General features: G+C 46.9%; 1 protein-coding gene and 1 long non-coding RNA gene across 19 annotated transcripts in view; one reads left to right on the forward strand and one right to left on the reverse strand.

Annotated features, from left to right (window-relative positions):
- Positions 1 to 7,438, forward strand: part of LOC309536582 — a 221,452-nt gene extending 214,014 nt beyond the window's left edge. The window contains exon 2 of the long non-coding RNA XR_014221645.1: positions 7,236 to 7,438. This is a non-coding gene — a long non-coding RNA (uncharacterized lncRNA). The remainder of the gene's footprint in view (positions 1 to 7,235) is intronic.
- Positions 1 to 14,573, reverse strand: part of HSPG2 (heparan sulfate proteoglycan 2) — a 212,890-nt gene that overhangs the window by 34,692 nt on the left and 163,625 nt on the right. For all 18 annotated transcript variants that reach the window (XM_082229608.1, XM_082229623.1, XM_082229618.1 and 15 more), the window contains 13 exons: positions 13,597 to 13,726; positions 13,303 to 13,454; positions 11,396 to 11,534; positions 10,537 to 10,691; positions 9,787 to 9,922; positions 8,879 to 9,030; positions 8,412 to 8,550; positions 6,522 to 6,673; positions 5,540 to 5,678; positions 3,832 to 3,983; positions 2,670 to 2,808; positions 2,436 to 2,576; positions 690 to 824 (listed from right to left, as the gene is read on the reverse strand). In XM_082229608.1, coding sequence (XP_082085734.1) covers positions 690 to 824; positions 2,436 to 2,576; positions 2,670 to 2,808; positions 3,832 to 3,983; positions 5,540 to 5,678; positions 6,522 to 6,673; positions 8,412 to 8,550; positions 8,879 to 9,030; positions 9,787 to 9,922; positions 10,537 to 10,691; positions 11,396 to 11,534; positions 13,303 to 13,454; positions 13,597 to 13,726 — 1,861 coding nt within the window. The remainder of the gene's footprint in view (positions 1 to 689; positions 825 to 2,435; positions 2,577 to 2,669; positions 2,809 to 3,831; positions 3,984 to 5,539; positions 5,679 to 6,521; positions 6,674 to 8,411; positions 8,551 to 8,878; positions 9,031 to 9,786; positions 9,923 to 10,536; positions 10,692 to 11,395; positions 11,535 to 13,302; positions 13,455 to 13,596; positions 13,727 to 14,573) is intronic.

Genomic DNA, 14,573 nt, shown 5'->3' on the forward strand with positions numbered 1-14,573 from the left:
AAAGATCAGGCCTACAGGCTGCTGTTTTGCTCTTATATTTTTGGCTGGTGTCTTTGTTTGGCGATCAGAGTGAGCCCAAGGATTTTCCTGTAACAGTCGCTTTAGCTGAGATTCCTGCAATGCAGGGGGTTGGACTAGATGACCACGGGGGTCCCTTCCAGCAATACGAGGCTATGATTCTATGCCCACTGGCAGGGCCTCCCCCTGGAATGGTTCTAAACAGGCAGCCAGGCAGGGGCGGGAGGGGCAGGGAAACTCACAAACAGGACCCGAGTTCAAGAGCAACTCTTCCCTCCTGCAGCTCCCAGCAACTTGAATTGGCCTCTGTGCTGCCCTTGCAAAACTTTGCCGGGAGGAGGTTGGGGGGCAAAAAATGAGAATGAGTCAGCTCTGATTCTCATTGGCTGTGGCTCAGCCAATGACTGGCTCTGGCTCCGCCTACTTTTGGGCATCCCTGCCTCTTATGCCAGCAGTTCCACTGGTTACCAGCTGCCACCCCTGGAGGAAAATGTGCCCTTTTTGAGGATGCTTATAGTGTGAGCACGTTTAACTAAAACTATTCTAGCTCTGTGTGCTGTGTAAGTCACCGCCTTCAGGCTTAAGGCGACGCTGCAAATCAAGTCATTGTAATAGTACCCTGATATTTTCCAGGAACCAAGGGGTTTTCTCCACTCCACATGCTCACTTACCATGCACCATCAGGTTGACCACACTGTTGGCTATCCCAAATCGGTTGGAGGCGAGGCAGCGGTAAGTCCCCTGGTTCTGGGGCTGGGCGTTGGAGATGGTGACCACAGACCCGTTCGGGCTGATCTTCACGTTATCTGTAGTGGGGAAGTGGGAGAGAGCTCTGTCCGGGCCTGTCTCTTTTTAGTTATTCATTTATATATCAACTGAGAATTCTAGGTGCCAAAATCCCAAAGGAGCAGAAAAGACTATTTATGTATGTGACCATGACTGCCATATCTATTAGCCCAGAGATGGAAAGAAGATAAAGTCCCTACCAGAGAAGAATGGCAGATTGTGCAAAAATGACCGGAAGAATCAGAAATCAGGAAAATTCTAATAAGAATGGGGGACACTTATAATCTATCTGAAAAGCCACTGTAGGCGGCTAAAAGCGTTAGTGGGATTGGAATAACACTTGTAGTTTAATGGTGAAATTTGGATATAATGGAGATGCAAAAGATCTGGATTATTATAAAAGATGCAGGAGGAAAGGTCTAATAAAAGGACTCACAAAGGGGAGGAGGGGAGTCCAGGAGATTCTGTGGAATCTTGTTTTTATACTGTATGTTGCTATACAATTGTAAAATCTTAATTTGAAAAGCCAAATAAATAAATTTTACAAAATAGAAAAAGGAGGTTCAAGTCAGGAGATCATGGGGATGTACGTGTGTGTTGCGCAAAAGGAAAATGCACCAGGAGGGAGGAGGAAATAAGCAAGCTCAGGTTCATAACAATATAATAATATTAATAATTTATTATTTATACCCCAGCCACTCTGGGCGGTTCCCAATCAGTGTTAAAAACAGTACAGCGTTACATATTAAAAACTTCCCTGAACAGGGCTGCCTTAAGATGTCTTCTGAATGTCAGGTAATTATTTATCTCTTTGACATCAGATGGGAGGGCGTTCCACAGGGCGGGCGCCACTACCGAGAAGGCCCTCTGTCTGGTTCCCTGTAGCCTCACTTCTCGCAATGAGGGAACCACCAGAAGGCCCTCGGCGCTGGATCTCAGTGTCCGGGCTGAACGATGGGGGTGGAGACGCTCCTTCAGGTATACAGGACCGAGGCTGTTTAGGGCTTTAAAGGTCAGCACCAACACTTTGAATCGTGCTCGGAAACGTACTGGGAGCCAATGCAGATCTCTCAGGACCGGTGTTATGTGGTCCCGGCAGCCGCTCCCAGTCACCAGTCTAGCTGCCGCATTCTGGATTAATTGCAGTTTCCGGGTCACCTTCAAAGGTAGCCCCACGTAGAGCGCATTGCAGTAGTCCAAGCGGGAGATAACTAGAGCATGCACCACTCTGGCGAGACAGTTGGTGGGCAGGTAGGGTCTTAGCCTGCGTACCAGATGGAGCTGGTAGACAGCTGCCCGGGACACAGAGTTAACCTGCGCCTCCATGGACAGCTGTGAGTCCAAAATGACTCCCAGGCTGCGCACCTGGTCCTTCAGGGGCACAGTTACCCCATTCAAGACCAGGGAATCCCCCACACCAACCCGCTCCCTGTCCCCCCAAAACAGTACTTCTGTCTTGTCAGGATTCAACCTCAATCTGAAGTTCTTAGTGACTGCAAGCTGCTCTACTGACCCGTTCCAAAAGTTGCTGGCCTGTCGGCTGAGCTGACAAGCGCTTCCCGCACCCCTTCACTTCCTTCCTTTCTTACAAACTGACGCTAGGTCCAGGTGGCCATCGCGAGTCCGCCTACCTGGCAGCTGGTTGTTGGGCAGTTTCCAAGAGATCTCGACGGGCTGAGCGCCATCGTGGAGCCGGCACTTGAAGGAGATGTCCGCTCCCTTGCGCACAGCGGTGCTGTGGGGGTCGATGGAGATGACCGGACTCTGGAGGCCTGCAGGGATGGAGCGAGGGTAAGGCTGACCCTCTGAAGACACCGCCCATCTCTCCTATCCGCCCCCCATCCAGCCCAGAACCTTAGACGTACGAGAGGCGGCGCTGGCGCTGGAAAGGACAGAGACCACCAAGGAAGCCTCTTGTGGGACAGCTCCACCACTTGCACGGCAGACGTACTCGCCGGAGTCGGCTGGGGTGAGCTGGACCAGGCGAAGGCGACCACCGACAACCTTTGTGTGCCAAGAGAGAGAGAGAGGGCTGCATGAAACAAGAACATCACAGGGGCTCCTGGTGTCTCTTTTACCTACCTCCTCTCCCGCCATTAAAAAAAATAAATGTTATTAATTTTCAATTACATTCCAATTATAGCCTCATTATAACAATACCAATTTACTAACACCAATCGTTCAAATGCCGAACTGTGTCATTTAGGTGGCCCCCTGTGTGCTAGAATTGATGGTTTTCTTTATTTCAGCGTTCCAAAATCTTATTAATTTCAACCACATTCCAGTCTGAATAACAATCCCTTATACAACAACTGCAATATTAATAACTTCTATTCGTCTTGCCGCATTAAATGAAAATGATTTATAAATTTACAAGTGAGGCACTCAAAACCATATCCTTGCTCTTCCTGTGTGTGCCAGTTATTCTGTCGGTGGAGTTTCTTCCTGTCCTTATAAAATGTTATACAGTGGTACCTTTGGTTAAGTACTTAATTCGTTCCGAAGTTCCTGAAACTGTTCTTAACCTGAAGCACCACTTTAGCTAATGGGGTCTCCTGCTGCTGCCGCGCCACCAGAGCACGATTTCTGTTCTCATCCTGAAGCAAAGTTCTTAACCTGAAACACTATTTCTGGGTTAGCGGAGTCTGTAACCTGAAGTGTATGTAACCTGAAGCGTATGTAACCCGAGGTACCACTGTATCTATCTTTTTCTGGTTGTTGCTGTTCTCCCTCATGCCTTTCGCGGAGCTGATATCCCATTGTTGTTCTAGAATTTTCTCCATTGTTCCATCCCATGCTTCGTTGTTTTGCATGGAATCGTAGATTTGGAGGAGGTCACTGAGTCCAACCCTCCTGCAGTCACAGCTAAAGACAAGTTCTCTCTTTGCAAGCATCTTCCTGGCATCTCGTACCCAAGAAAGGTGCCAACGCTCCCTGTTACCCACAGTGCTTGTGCCCCACGTGAACCTGGACACTGCCCTCCCCCCGCTGCCCAAAGAGGCCTTCTGGGCCTGGCTCTTTCCCTACCCGGTGGCCAGCTGGCAGGGGTCCCTCTCGCCGGTACCACGTGAATATGGCCTGGGGCTGGCCTGGGGCAGTGCAGGTGAGATCCAAGGTCTGCCCTTCAACAGCGGAGGGTGACGAAGACTCGATCTTCAGAGGGGAAACCGTGTCTGAAGCTGCAAGAATGTGGGGAGAAAGAAGGAGTCTAAGAGCAACAGCAACCTTTTTTGTTGTTGTTTTGTTTTGGGTCCCTTGTTTCCATAAACTCACCCTTTTGTACCATCTACCCTACCTGCTAAAAAGCATAATTCAGAAGAGTGGTTTGCACGACCCGCTAAGGAAAATAACAGCACAATAAAATTCAATGCAGTAGCAATTAATTGCACATTCATTCAAAATCCAACTATTTAATGTAATTAATCTGACACAGCTGATTAACTGCGATACTAGATATTGCATTAAAAATATTTTTGCATATTCTTGCTAAGCAAAACAAAATAGCCAAAGAAATTCGTAGGATATACTTATTTCTATGCGGCTCCTTAACAAACATGGACCACAGATGAGTGGCAACTACCTTGCCATAAAATCAACAGCTGTTACCAGTACCTGCCTTAACTTCTGACCATTCTGAATGGTAAATACAAGCAAAACCAGCCAAAGGAAACAGCTTTGAGTGTGATAAGAGTGGTAATGCTTTAATGTTGTTTTTTTAAAATAATAATTTTATTTTGGCAAAGTAATTATCATAAATAAATCAGAATAAAAATGTGTCCCACCACCGAGACCACTCCACTGTAACTATGCAACCTCCCAGAATTTCAGCACCAATTGCGATGGTTTGACCCCTTTCCGTTTTAACAGTACAAATTCTACAAACACCCTCCATAACTCCTCGAAATCATTTCTCCTGCCTATTCCCCGTCTTACCTTAATGGCACATGTCAATTTATCATCAATAGCTATATCCCACACACCTCTTTATACCATCCTTCCATTTTATATTCTGCTTGCCCCTTTTATCATAATGCATGCAGCTGTCAATAAATTAATTTGTGTGTAAGTCCTTTCTAGCCTGCGAACCTTCCACCCCATCGTAAATGGATAATAATGCTACCTCTGGACTTTCGGTTAGCTTTAACCTAGTGATTTCTGTTATCTCCTTAAACACCCTTTGCCATTTTTTTTACATATTTTTTTACATATTTACACCCCCACCACATGTGAACGTAATTCTTGGATTCCTGGCATCCCCTACAACATAACACCGAATAGTCCTTGTTTATTTGATTTAATCTGCCTGGTGTTAAACACCATCTCTAAACTCATTCACAATAATTTTCTTTTATTCTTACAGACAACATTTTCAATGTACGTATCTCCCATATTTGCCCCCCCCCCTGCTTTGATTATCTATCTGCCCTGTTGCCTCCTTTTCCCACACCTCTTTTGAAGTTTTAAATATGAAGGAAGAAAGGTGTTTCAACTGAGGTTCCAGATTGGTCAATCATACATAAGTGATTGACACACTTGGAGATCCCGCCCCCACCTGCTTGCCTCTTAGCACCTGCCCCCTAGGTAATCCCATTCCCTCCCCCCGGGAGATACCACCACTTTGGGAGCCATTCCCTTAAAGCAATGAGGGTCTCCAGCGAATATTCTAAAGGCTGCCTAGATCAACACAAATTTAAGGGCTGGGGGGGGGTCTCAGCCTCTACTGGAGGAGACTCACGATGGGAAGGGCTCTCGCCGTCTTGGATGGTGACCACCAGCGCAGCCTCCTGAGTGACAGCAGCGCTGCTGACGCGGCAGACGTACTCTCCGGAATTGGCGGAGGAGACCTGTGGGATGCGGAGGCGGGTGCCGGAGACCTGGGGGGGGGGGAGAAAGAGGAATTGGAAGACTTCAGAATCGTGGCATTGGAAGGGACCCAAAGGGTTATCAAGTCCAAACCCCTGCAATGCAGGGAAATGCTAGCTTCTTTCTTTTTCTTTTTATATAATTTTTATTAAATTTTCTGTTTTACGATTTAAAATACTCATTTTACATCCTTAAAAAAATATCAATGACTTCCCTTCTTCTCTTTCCAGGCTTCACTTTGCATAACATAAATCCCTGCATATTTTACATAAACTATACCATTCAGTATTCCATTACAGTGGTACCTCGGGTTACGAACTTAATTCGTTCTGGAGGTCCGTACTTAACCTGAAACTGTTCTTAACCTGAGGTACCACTTTAGCTAATGGGGCCTCCAGGTGCCGCCGCGCCGCCATCATGCAATTTCTGTTCTCATCCTGAAGCAAAGTTCTTAACCCGAGGTACTATTTCTGGGTTAGCGGAGTCTGTAACCTGAAGCGTCTATAACCCACTGTATTTCATCCATCAAAACTCTTTTACACTGTTGAATTTATCTTACTGCTGCCAGCGTTTTCAGCCGTACCCAATTATTTCCCATATATTCAACAAACGTTTCCCAATGTTCTTTAAACATATGTTCTTGTTATCTTATTCAAGATGTTAAGCCTGCAAGTTGCGCATACTCTGTCAGCTTAAGTTGCCATTTTTCTTTGGCTGGGTCCTCGCTCGTTTTCCACTTTTGGGCTAACAAAACACGGGCCACATTTGTTGCATACATAAACAGCCTTTTCTGACACCTGGGAATTTCCAGTCTGAATTATCCCAACAGAAAGGACCAGGGGGAACGCATGTACCTGGTGGTTGGCTGGGAGGGGCCCCCCTCTCTTGTACCAGGTGACTTTGGGCTGCACCTGGCCAGCAACAAGGCAGTTGAGCTCCAAGGTCTGTCCCTCTGCCAGGGATGAGGACGAAGACTCGATCCTCACGGGTGGAACGATGCCAGAGGCTGTGGGAGGGAAAGAAAGGTGTGGATGTGTATCTCTGCTCAACAGGTGTTCTGGGCGAGCTGTGCTGCTCCACCCCAAAGATCCCCATGCCCTCCAAGCTAAGGCTGGCTTAACCGTTTGTGTGTCGCAGAGTGTGGGGTCCCTCTTTCCACTTGGACCAGGAGTGCGAGGGAGCAAGGCAGAGCACTGTGATAGGAATTTTATGGTCTTAGATATATGGTAATGTCCATAAGTGTATCAACCAAGCACGTACATAGATCAGCACAGGAATACCAACCTGGAACCATTTTGATTCCTAAACTGACCAAATGTTTTTTCTGCAAGGTCAAAGTGGGAAACCTCCCCATTGTCTCTTTCCTCACAAATCCTGTCTTAAGGGCACATTTAAGATATGAATAGGGTGTGAGCCTGTGACCTGGCCCAGGAACTAAGTATTTATCACTACAAAAGAATGGCCAGGCTCCCCAGGCAATCCAATCAAGTAACCTGCCATACAGGAGATAAACAACAACAGGGATTAACAATATTCAAATTTCTGTTTTAGCCTTTTCTATGATGTAGGTGTGATGTATCTGAGGGGTGGTCTTAGGTTACACCCCTTCTGTGATGTATGCATGATGTTTCTGGGGGTGGTCTTGATCTACAGGGTGGCAATTTCAAAAGTCTTTATAAGGCCTTGCACACCATTTTTCTAGGTCCTCCTCCTTTCCTGTGGGTGAGGGGAGCACCCTGTTGCAACAGATCAATAAAGATCAGGCTTACTAGCTGCTTTGCTTCTCAATATTCTTTGGTTGGCCTCTGTTATTTTCTCCTACCAATAGGGAACCTATGTAAGGACTCTATATGGGCTCTTGGATACCCCATAAGGGAAGAGGGCAATTTTTATTTACAACAGCACAAAGAAAGAATGGCTGCAGAATAGATCTGGCAAGAGGCCGAATTTGAGAAAAGACTTTGTTTTAACTGTGTGCCAAGGAAGAACTCCAGAGGGGAATTTTAATGGCGGAGATTGTACATGTTATTGTTGGCCGCAGCTCGTACGCTAGTTGGTCAACAGTGGAAGGAATGGAATGTGACCTTGTCCCATCAAAGTGAACACTGCAAAGAACTGAAGAATGGAAGACAGTAATTAATCCTCCCAGCACACCAGGTCTGAAACAGCAATGTAAATGAAGGACTGCACACATGAAATGGATTTTATATTTATATTATGTAACAGAGGCACTGTTTGCAAGGAGGGAAAGAATGTGGGCAACTGCAAGAATAGACTAAGGACAAGCGAAGGATCAATTGGATATGAAATAAGAGATGATGAGGCTACGGGTGGAAATGATTGACATATGTTTGCAACAGGAGCGGGAAACGTGATTTTAAGAAATTGTATTAAATTGAAGTAATTTGGTTTGATTTGTAATAATTTTGAAGATTAATATTATTATTATTAATAATAATATTAATAATAATTTAATAATAATAATAATAATAATAATAATAATAATAATAATATTGATGTCCCTATTTCCAACATCAGTTCTCAAGCGAAGAGCAAGAGTGGCTTGGACATGCGCAGAGGGCACTTTGCAGAAACACACAACCTGTCACCAACCCTCAAAGTCTGGAGAGTGGTGAGGTGGTTTTTCCCAAATCTGAAGGGGCAGTTTGCAATTTGGGGGCCTGGGCGCCTCTCCCTGCAGGACCTTTGCCCCGTGGCAGGGTTCTGCTTCCCAGGCGACGTACCAAAAGCAGAACCAGAGCTCCCGGGGATGGAGACAATAACGGAGGCCTCCAGTGGACTGTCGCCGTCGTTCACGTAGCAGATGTATTCACCCGAGTCGGCCGCCGAGGCCTGCAGGATCCTGAGGCGAGATCCAAGGATCTGCTCCAAGGGAGAGAGAAAATGATCAGGAGGCGGAAGGTGGAGAAATTGTGGCCCTCTGGGTGTTGCTGGACTCCAACTTCCATTAGCCCCAGCCAGCATGGTCAGTGATGATGTGCGTTCGAGTCCAGCAATAACTGGAGAACCACAACGTTCCCATCCCTTGGCCTTGGGTTCCTTACTCCAAATGCTCTCTCCGGGTTCAGCTGCACTCCTGGCTTCTCAGTGGAGTATGGGAGGAACCCTCCAGTCCAATGCGATTCATCCTCCCTCCTCTGCTCCATTCATCCCTGACCCAAGAGAGCTCCAAGTCCGTCCCCCCCCTTACCTGGCTGTTGAGGGGCAAGGCGCCACCTCGCTTGTACCACATGACCCTTGGCTGCGACTGACCCGCCACCAGGCAGTTCAGGTCCACTGACTGCCCCTCCACAACGGACGCGGAGGAGGTCTCGATCCGTATTGGAGGGGTGACGCCCACAGCTGGAGAAGCCAGAGGAGTTGGAGAGAGGTGGGAAGAGGGAGAGAATTTGTTAGTTTCCTGCAGAGAAAGCTTTTGCCAAGTTGCCAACTCACCTGACGGAAAACACACGTTCTCCCCACCCCTCCCAAACTCAAACAAGAAAAGAGACCCTGACTAAACAATCAAAATATCTTTCTTTCTTTTTCTTTCTGTTTTACCAATTCGAAACATCTTTCTGAAGTCAAGAGCCGTTCAGTTTTCTTTCGTTGGGAGGTTTTTGAAGAGAGGTCGGGAATTATAGGGACGGAACTACCTAAACTGTACAGAAACTTATTCATGTATGCGACTACAGCGGCAAGAATGTTACTCATCCTAAAATAGAAAGAAGCAGAAATCCCAGCAAAGCAAGAATGGATAAAAAAAACTTATGGAACTTATGCAGAAATGGCAAAACTTACCAGAAAAATAAGAAATCAAGATAACAAACTTTTTTATAAAATAATGGAAATGGTTTATGGAATATTTACAGATAAATTGCAAACAGATAAGAACATTGGCAGGATTATTGTAATAACCTGCAGTTTCGTAAGAGTATATATTTAAAGTAGATGAATAAATGAGCAAATTGAGTTAATTTGGATATGCAGAAGGTATTAAAAATAAATTTAAGGAACTGCAGAAAGATGGGGGAGGAAGTCAAGTTTTGAAATGTTAAAATGATTATAAAACTAGTGAAAAGCATAAATAGATTTTTTTAAAAAAGAATGGAGACTTACAGTAGGAGCCCGGGCCACCCTGGATGGTGATGATGAGGGAGGCTTCGTGGACGGACGTCCCGTTGGTGACACGGCAAACGTATTCTCCGGAGTCTGCAGCTGAAGCCTGTGGGATACGCAGGATGGAGCCAGAGACCTTGGAGGAGAGAAAGAGAGAGGGGCAAGTTAGGATGAGAGGGGGTGTGTGTTTGGGGGGGGGGAATCTTGCACATTTGTCAGGCTTCAGGGAATCAGATCTCTCCCCCGGTGGCAGCAAAGAAGCAGATAAAAAAGAAGAGTTCTTACCAATTCATTTATTCAATAATCACAGCGAGAGACAAAGGAGCGCGGTCTCTCTCTAGAAATGGCGTTGCTCCAAGTAAAGTCCCACACCTCTATGTCTCTCCTAACCCCTGCGTGGGCTAATCGGGGATTTCTGCCTCAGCGTTTTCTGTTCTCCTACTCTCAATGCGCACCTGGTCCTGGGAGGGGGAGTCAGGAATGCTTTCCAAGGTCACTGAGTCTGTCAGCTGTTCCTCCCTTGGTGCTGCTGATTCTTTCTGCTGTTCCTCTTCCAATAATTCACAGCTTCTGCCCTCTGCAGCCTCTGAATTATGCCCTTCTGCAAACCACTGATCTAAATCTATACTGTCCTCCTGTTTTGGGAAGGTTCAGGAGAAGGGGGCAGCAGCCCCCACCATTCCTCCTCAGTCCAGCCCCTGACAACATTGGAGTACCATGTCTTGGTTCCAAGGCCTCTTGAACCCATACCTGGTGGCCGGCAGGGAGGGCACCTCCTCGTCTGTGCCACGTGACTCTGGCATGCGAAGCAGGTCCTGCCACAATGCACTTCAGGTCCAGGGTGTGGCCCTCAGTGGGGGAGGTGGAAGAAGACTCAATCCGTACTGGGGGAGTCACACCGGCGGCTGCTTTGCCAAAGAAAAGAGGGAAGGGAGAGAGAAATTGTGCAATTTCAGAGTCAAGCAGCTGAAATTGATGACCCTAAGGTAGTTGTGTCTGTTAACTTCAGTGGGTCTAATCTGAGGAGGCTCACTGTGTAAGATGAGCCTGTTGGATCAGGCCAGAGGCTCACTGATCAAACTAAAAGGTAAATAGATAAAGGACCTCTGGATGGTTAAGTCCAGTCAAAGGCGACTATGGGGTTGCGGTGCTCATCTCGCTTTCAGGCCGAGGGAGCCGGCGTTTGTCCACAGACAACTTTCCAGGTCATGTGGCCAGGAGGACTAAACCACTTCTGGTGCAACGGAATGTTGTGACGGAAACCAGAGCGCATGGAAACGCCGTTTACCTTCCCGCCACAGTGGTACCTATTTATCTGCTTGCACTGCCATGCTTTCAAACTGCTAGCTTGGCAGGAGCTGGGACCGAGCAACGGGAGCTCACCCCATTGCAGGATTTCGAACTGCCGACCTTCTGATCGGCAAGCCCAAGAGGCTCAGTGGTTTAGACCACAGTGCCACCCACACACCCCTTTTGCCTTTTAGTGATCAAACTAGCTCAATAATGTCTACACTGACCGGCAGTGGCCCTCCAGCAGGGAGCCTTTTCCCAAGCCCACCCGGAGATGTTGCCAATGGGGAACCTGCCACTGAGCATTTGTTAGACTTACGGAAGGAGCCTGCGCCGCCCTGCTGGATGGTGACAAAGACCGAGGCCTCCTGGGTGGCAGGATCGCGGCTGACGCGGCAGACGTACTCGCCAGAATCCGCTGGAGAGACTTTCACCAGCCGCAAGCGGGATCCGAAGGCCTGGAAGTTGTTTCCAATTTAAAGGCGTTTTCGTTAACAATGTGAGTTTTTAGTCTGGCTAAGCTAATCTGGCATCTCTCAACCCAGGCCCTTCCAGGTGTTTTGGACTACAACTCCCATCAGACCCCAACACCTGGGTCCATCTAGCTCTGTACTGACTACACTGACCACCAGCAGCTCCCTGGGGAGTTTCTCCCAGTCCTACCAAAAGTTCTTGATTTGAGTTTCTACTGAAAGGAGACTGCATTCTAATGTTGTATTTTAATCTTGTTTTTTAAGTTGTATTTCAATCAATTGTTTTATATCTGGTGTTAGCCGCCCTGAGCCCGGTCTTGGCTGGGGAGGGCGGGGTATAAATAAAATTATTTATTGTTGTTGTTGTTGTTACCAGGTTCTGAAGCACATGCCCTAATTGCAATGGTGTATGTCCTTTTTTAAAAAAAGGCATGCATCTCGTCCTTTGTTTATTTGATTCTAAGAAATACAGTGGTGCCCCGCAAGACGAATGCCTCGCAAGACGGAAACCCGCTAGACGAAAGGGTTTTCCGTTTCTGAGCTGCTTCGCAAGACGAATTTCCCTATGGGCTTGCTTCGCAAGACGAAAACGTCTTGCGAGTGTTCCGATTTTTTTCCGCTCCCCCCCTTTTTCTAAGCCGCTAAGCCGCTAATAGCCTTTTAGCCGCTAAGCCTTTAATAGCCACTAAACCGCTAAACTGCTAATAGCCCTAATCCGTTAATAGGGTTGCTTCGCAAGACGAAAAAACCGCTAGACGAAGAGACTCGCAGAACGGATTATTTTCGTCTTGCGAGGCACCACTGTAAACCTGGAAGCGGGTCACAAAAAGATAAAACAATAAGGTCGAGAACATTTATGGCAACAGTTTAAAACAGACAAAATATTAAAATACTGAAACAGGTTAAAATTCAGACAGGCTTATTGAAACTAGAACATATTGGATTAGATTATTACATGTGCGCCCTTTGCGGTCTATTTTGTTGTTTCTTCATCTTGTAAGCCGCCTTGTGCATAGTAATACAGAAAGGCAGTATACAAGTTTAAAGTGAAATGAAAAAAATCAGCATTAAGTTGATGGATTATGCCAAAATGGCAAAAATGACCAGAAGAACTAGAACTCAGGAAGACCAAAATTTTAATAAGGAATGGGGAAAATGTATAATTTATCTTAAAAACCATTGTAAACATTTAAAATCGTAAGTAAGTAGAATTGGAATGACACTTGTAGTTTAATGGTGAATTTTGGATACAATGGAGATGTAAAAGGTTTGGATTACTATAAAAGATGCAGGAGGAAAGGACTAACAATAGGACCCACAAAGGGGAGGAGGGAAGTCCAGTAGATTCCTTGGAATCTTGTTTTTATGAGGTATGTTGGATAGGTGGTTGTAAAACTTTAATCTGAAAATAATAAATAAACCAAATAAATAAATTTATATAAAAATGATAATAATAATGGTGAAATGAAAAAATGAAGCAAATGATAATGTTTTTGGCAGGCGCCCAAAGGGAACTGCATGATCTCAATCGGCAGGAAGTTCCAAAGTGTCGCAAAAGTAGGGCTGTCTTAAGTAGCAAAATCAAAAGCTGCCTTACGCCAAGTTGGGCCCCTTGTTGCATCTAGCTCAGTACAGACTACACTGGGTGGAATCAACTCTCCAGGGGACATTCCCAGCCCTGCTTGGAGATCTTGAACTGGGAATGCTCAAGACTTGGCACCCGGGGCAAATGCGAGGGGAAAACTGGGCATACCTGGTGGCTAGCCGGGAGGGCTCCTCCACGCCGGTACCACGTGACTGTGGCCTGATCCTGGTGGGCGATGATGCAGTCCAGCTCTAAGGTTTGTCCCTCGGCAACGTGGGGGGACGAGGCCTCGATCCTCATGGAGGGGGTGATGTCTAAAGCTGGGAGAGCCAGGTGGAGAGAGAGAGAGGTGAAGGAAGGCCAAGCCGGCCAGCAGGCGTCAAAGAATGGCAGGTTTGCTCCCATCACCCCAGCCCACCCTGTTTATGTTTCCCCTCCCTTCCTGCAGGGGGCGATGCTTACTGGAGGTGGATCTGGTGCCAGAGATGATGACAGAGGCTTCTCTGACGATGGAGTCCAGGTTGACGTGGCAGATGTATTCGCCAGAGTCAGCTGTGGAGGCTTGTGGGATGCGCAGGTGAGAGCCGGAGATCTGGGAATGGTGGGAGAAGCAGGATCATCATCATCTCTCTCAATAGTATTTATTCATTCATTTACATGATAATTTAACAACAACAACAACAACAACAATAATAATAATTTATACCCCAACCATCTGGCTGGGTTTTCCCCAGCCACTCTGGGCAGCTCCCAACAGAATATTAAAAACACAACAAAACATTAAACATTAAAAGCTTCCCTAAACAGGGCTGCCTTCAGATGTTTTCTAAAGGACAGGTAGTTGTTTATTTCCTTGACATCTGACGGGAGGGCGTTCCACAGAGAGGGCGCCACTACTGAGAAGGCCCTCTGCCTGGTTCCCTGCAGCCTCGCTTCTCACAGGGAGGGAACCACCAGAAGGCCCTCGGAGCTGGACCTCAGTGTCCAGGCTGAACAATGGGGGTGGATATGCTCCTTCAGGTATACAGGACCGAGGCCGTTTAGGGCTTTCAAAGGTCAGCACCATCACTTTGAATTGTGCTCGGAAACATATTGGGGGCCAATGTAGGTCTTTCAGGACCGGTGTTATGTGGTTTTGGCGACCACTCCCAGTCACCAGTCTAACTGCCGCATTCTGGATTAGTTGTAGTTTCTGGGTCACCTTCAAAGGTAGCCCCACATAGAGCGCATTGCAGTAGTCCAAGCGGGAGATAAGCAGAGAATGCACCACTCTGGTGAGACAGTCTGCGGGCAGGTAGGGTCTCAGCCTGCGAACCAGAAGGACTCTTGCGCCCTCTTCATTTCTACAGTGATTTCCCTGGCTTCTTCCAAAACTGTGTTAAGATTCAGGCCATGGACTACCCTGGTCTCTCCCAAGTCCTAGTCTGACACTCTAAACA

This window comes from Podarcis vaucheri (assembly GCF_965113315.1).
Source record: "Podarcis vaucheri genome assembly, chromosome: 7".
Lineage (NCBI taxonomy): Eukaryota > Metazoa > Chordata > Lepidosauria > Squamata > Lacertidae > Podarcis > Podarcis vaucheri.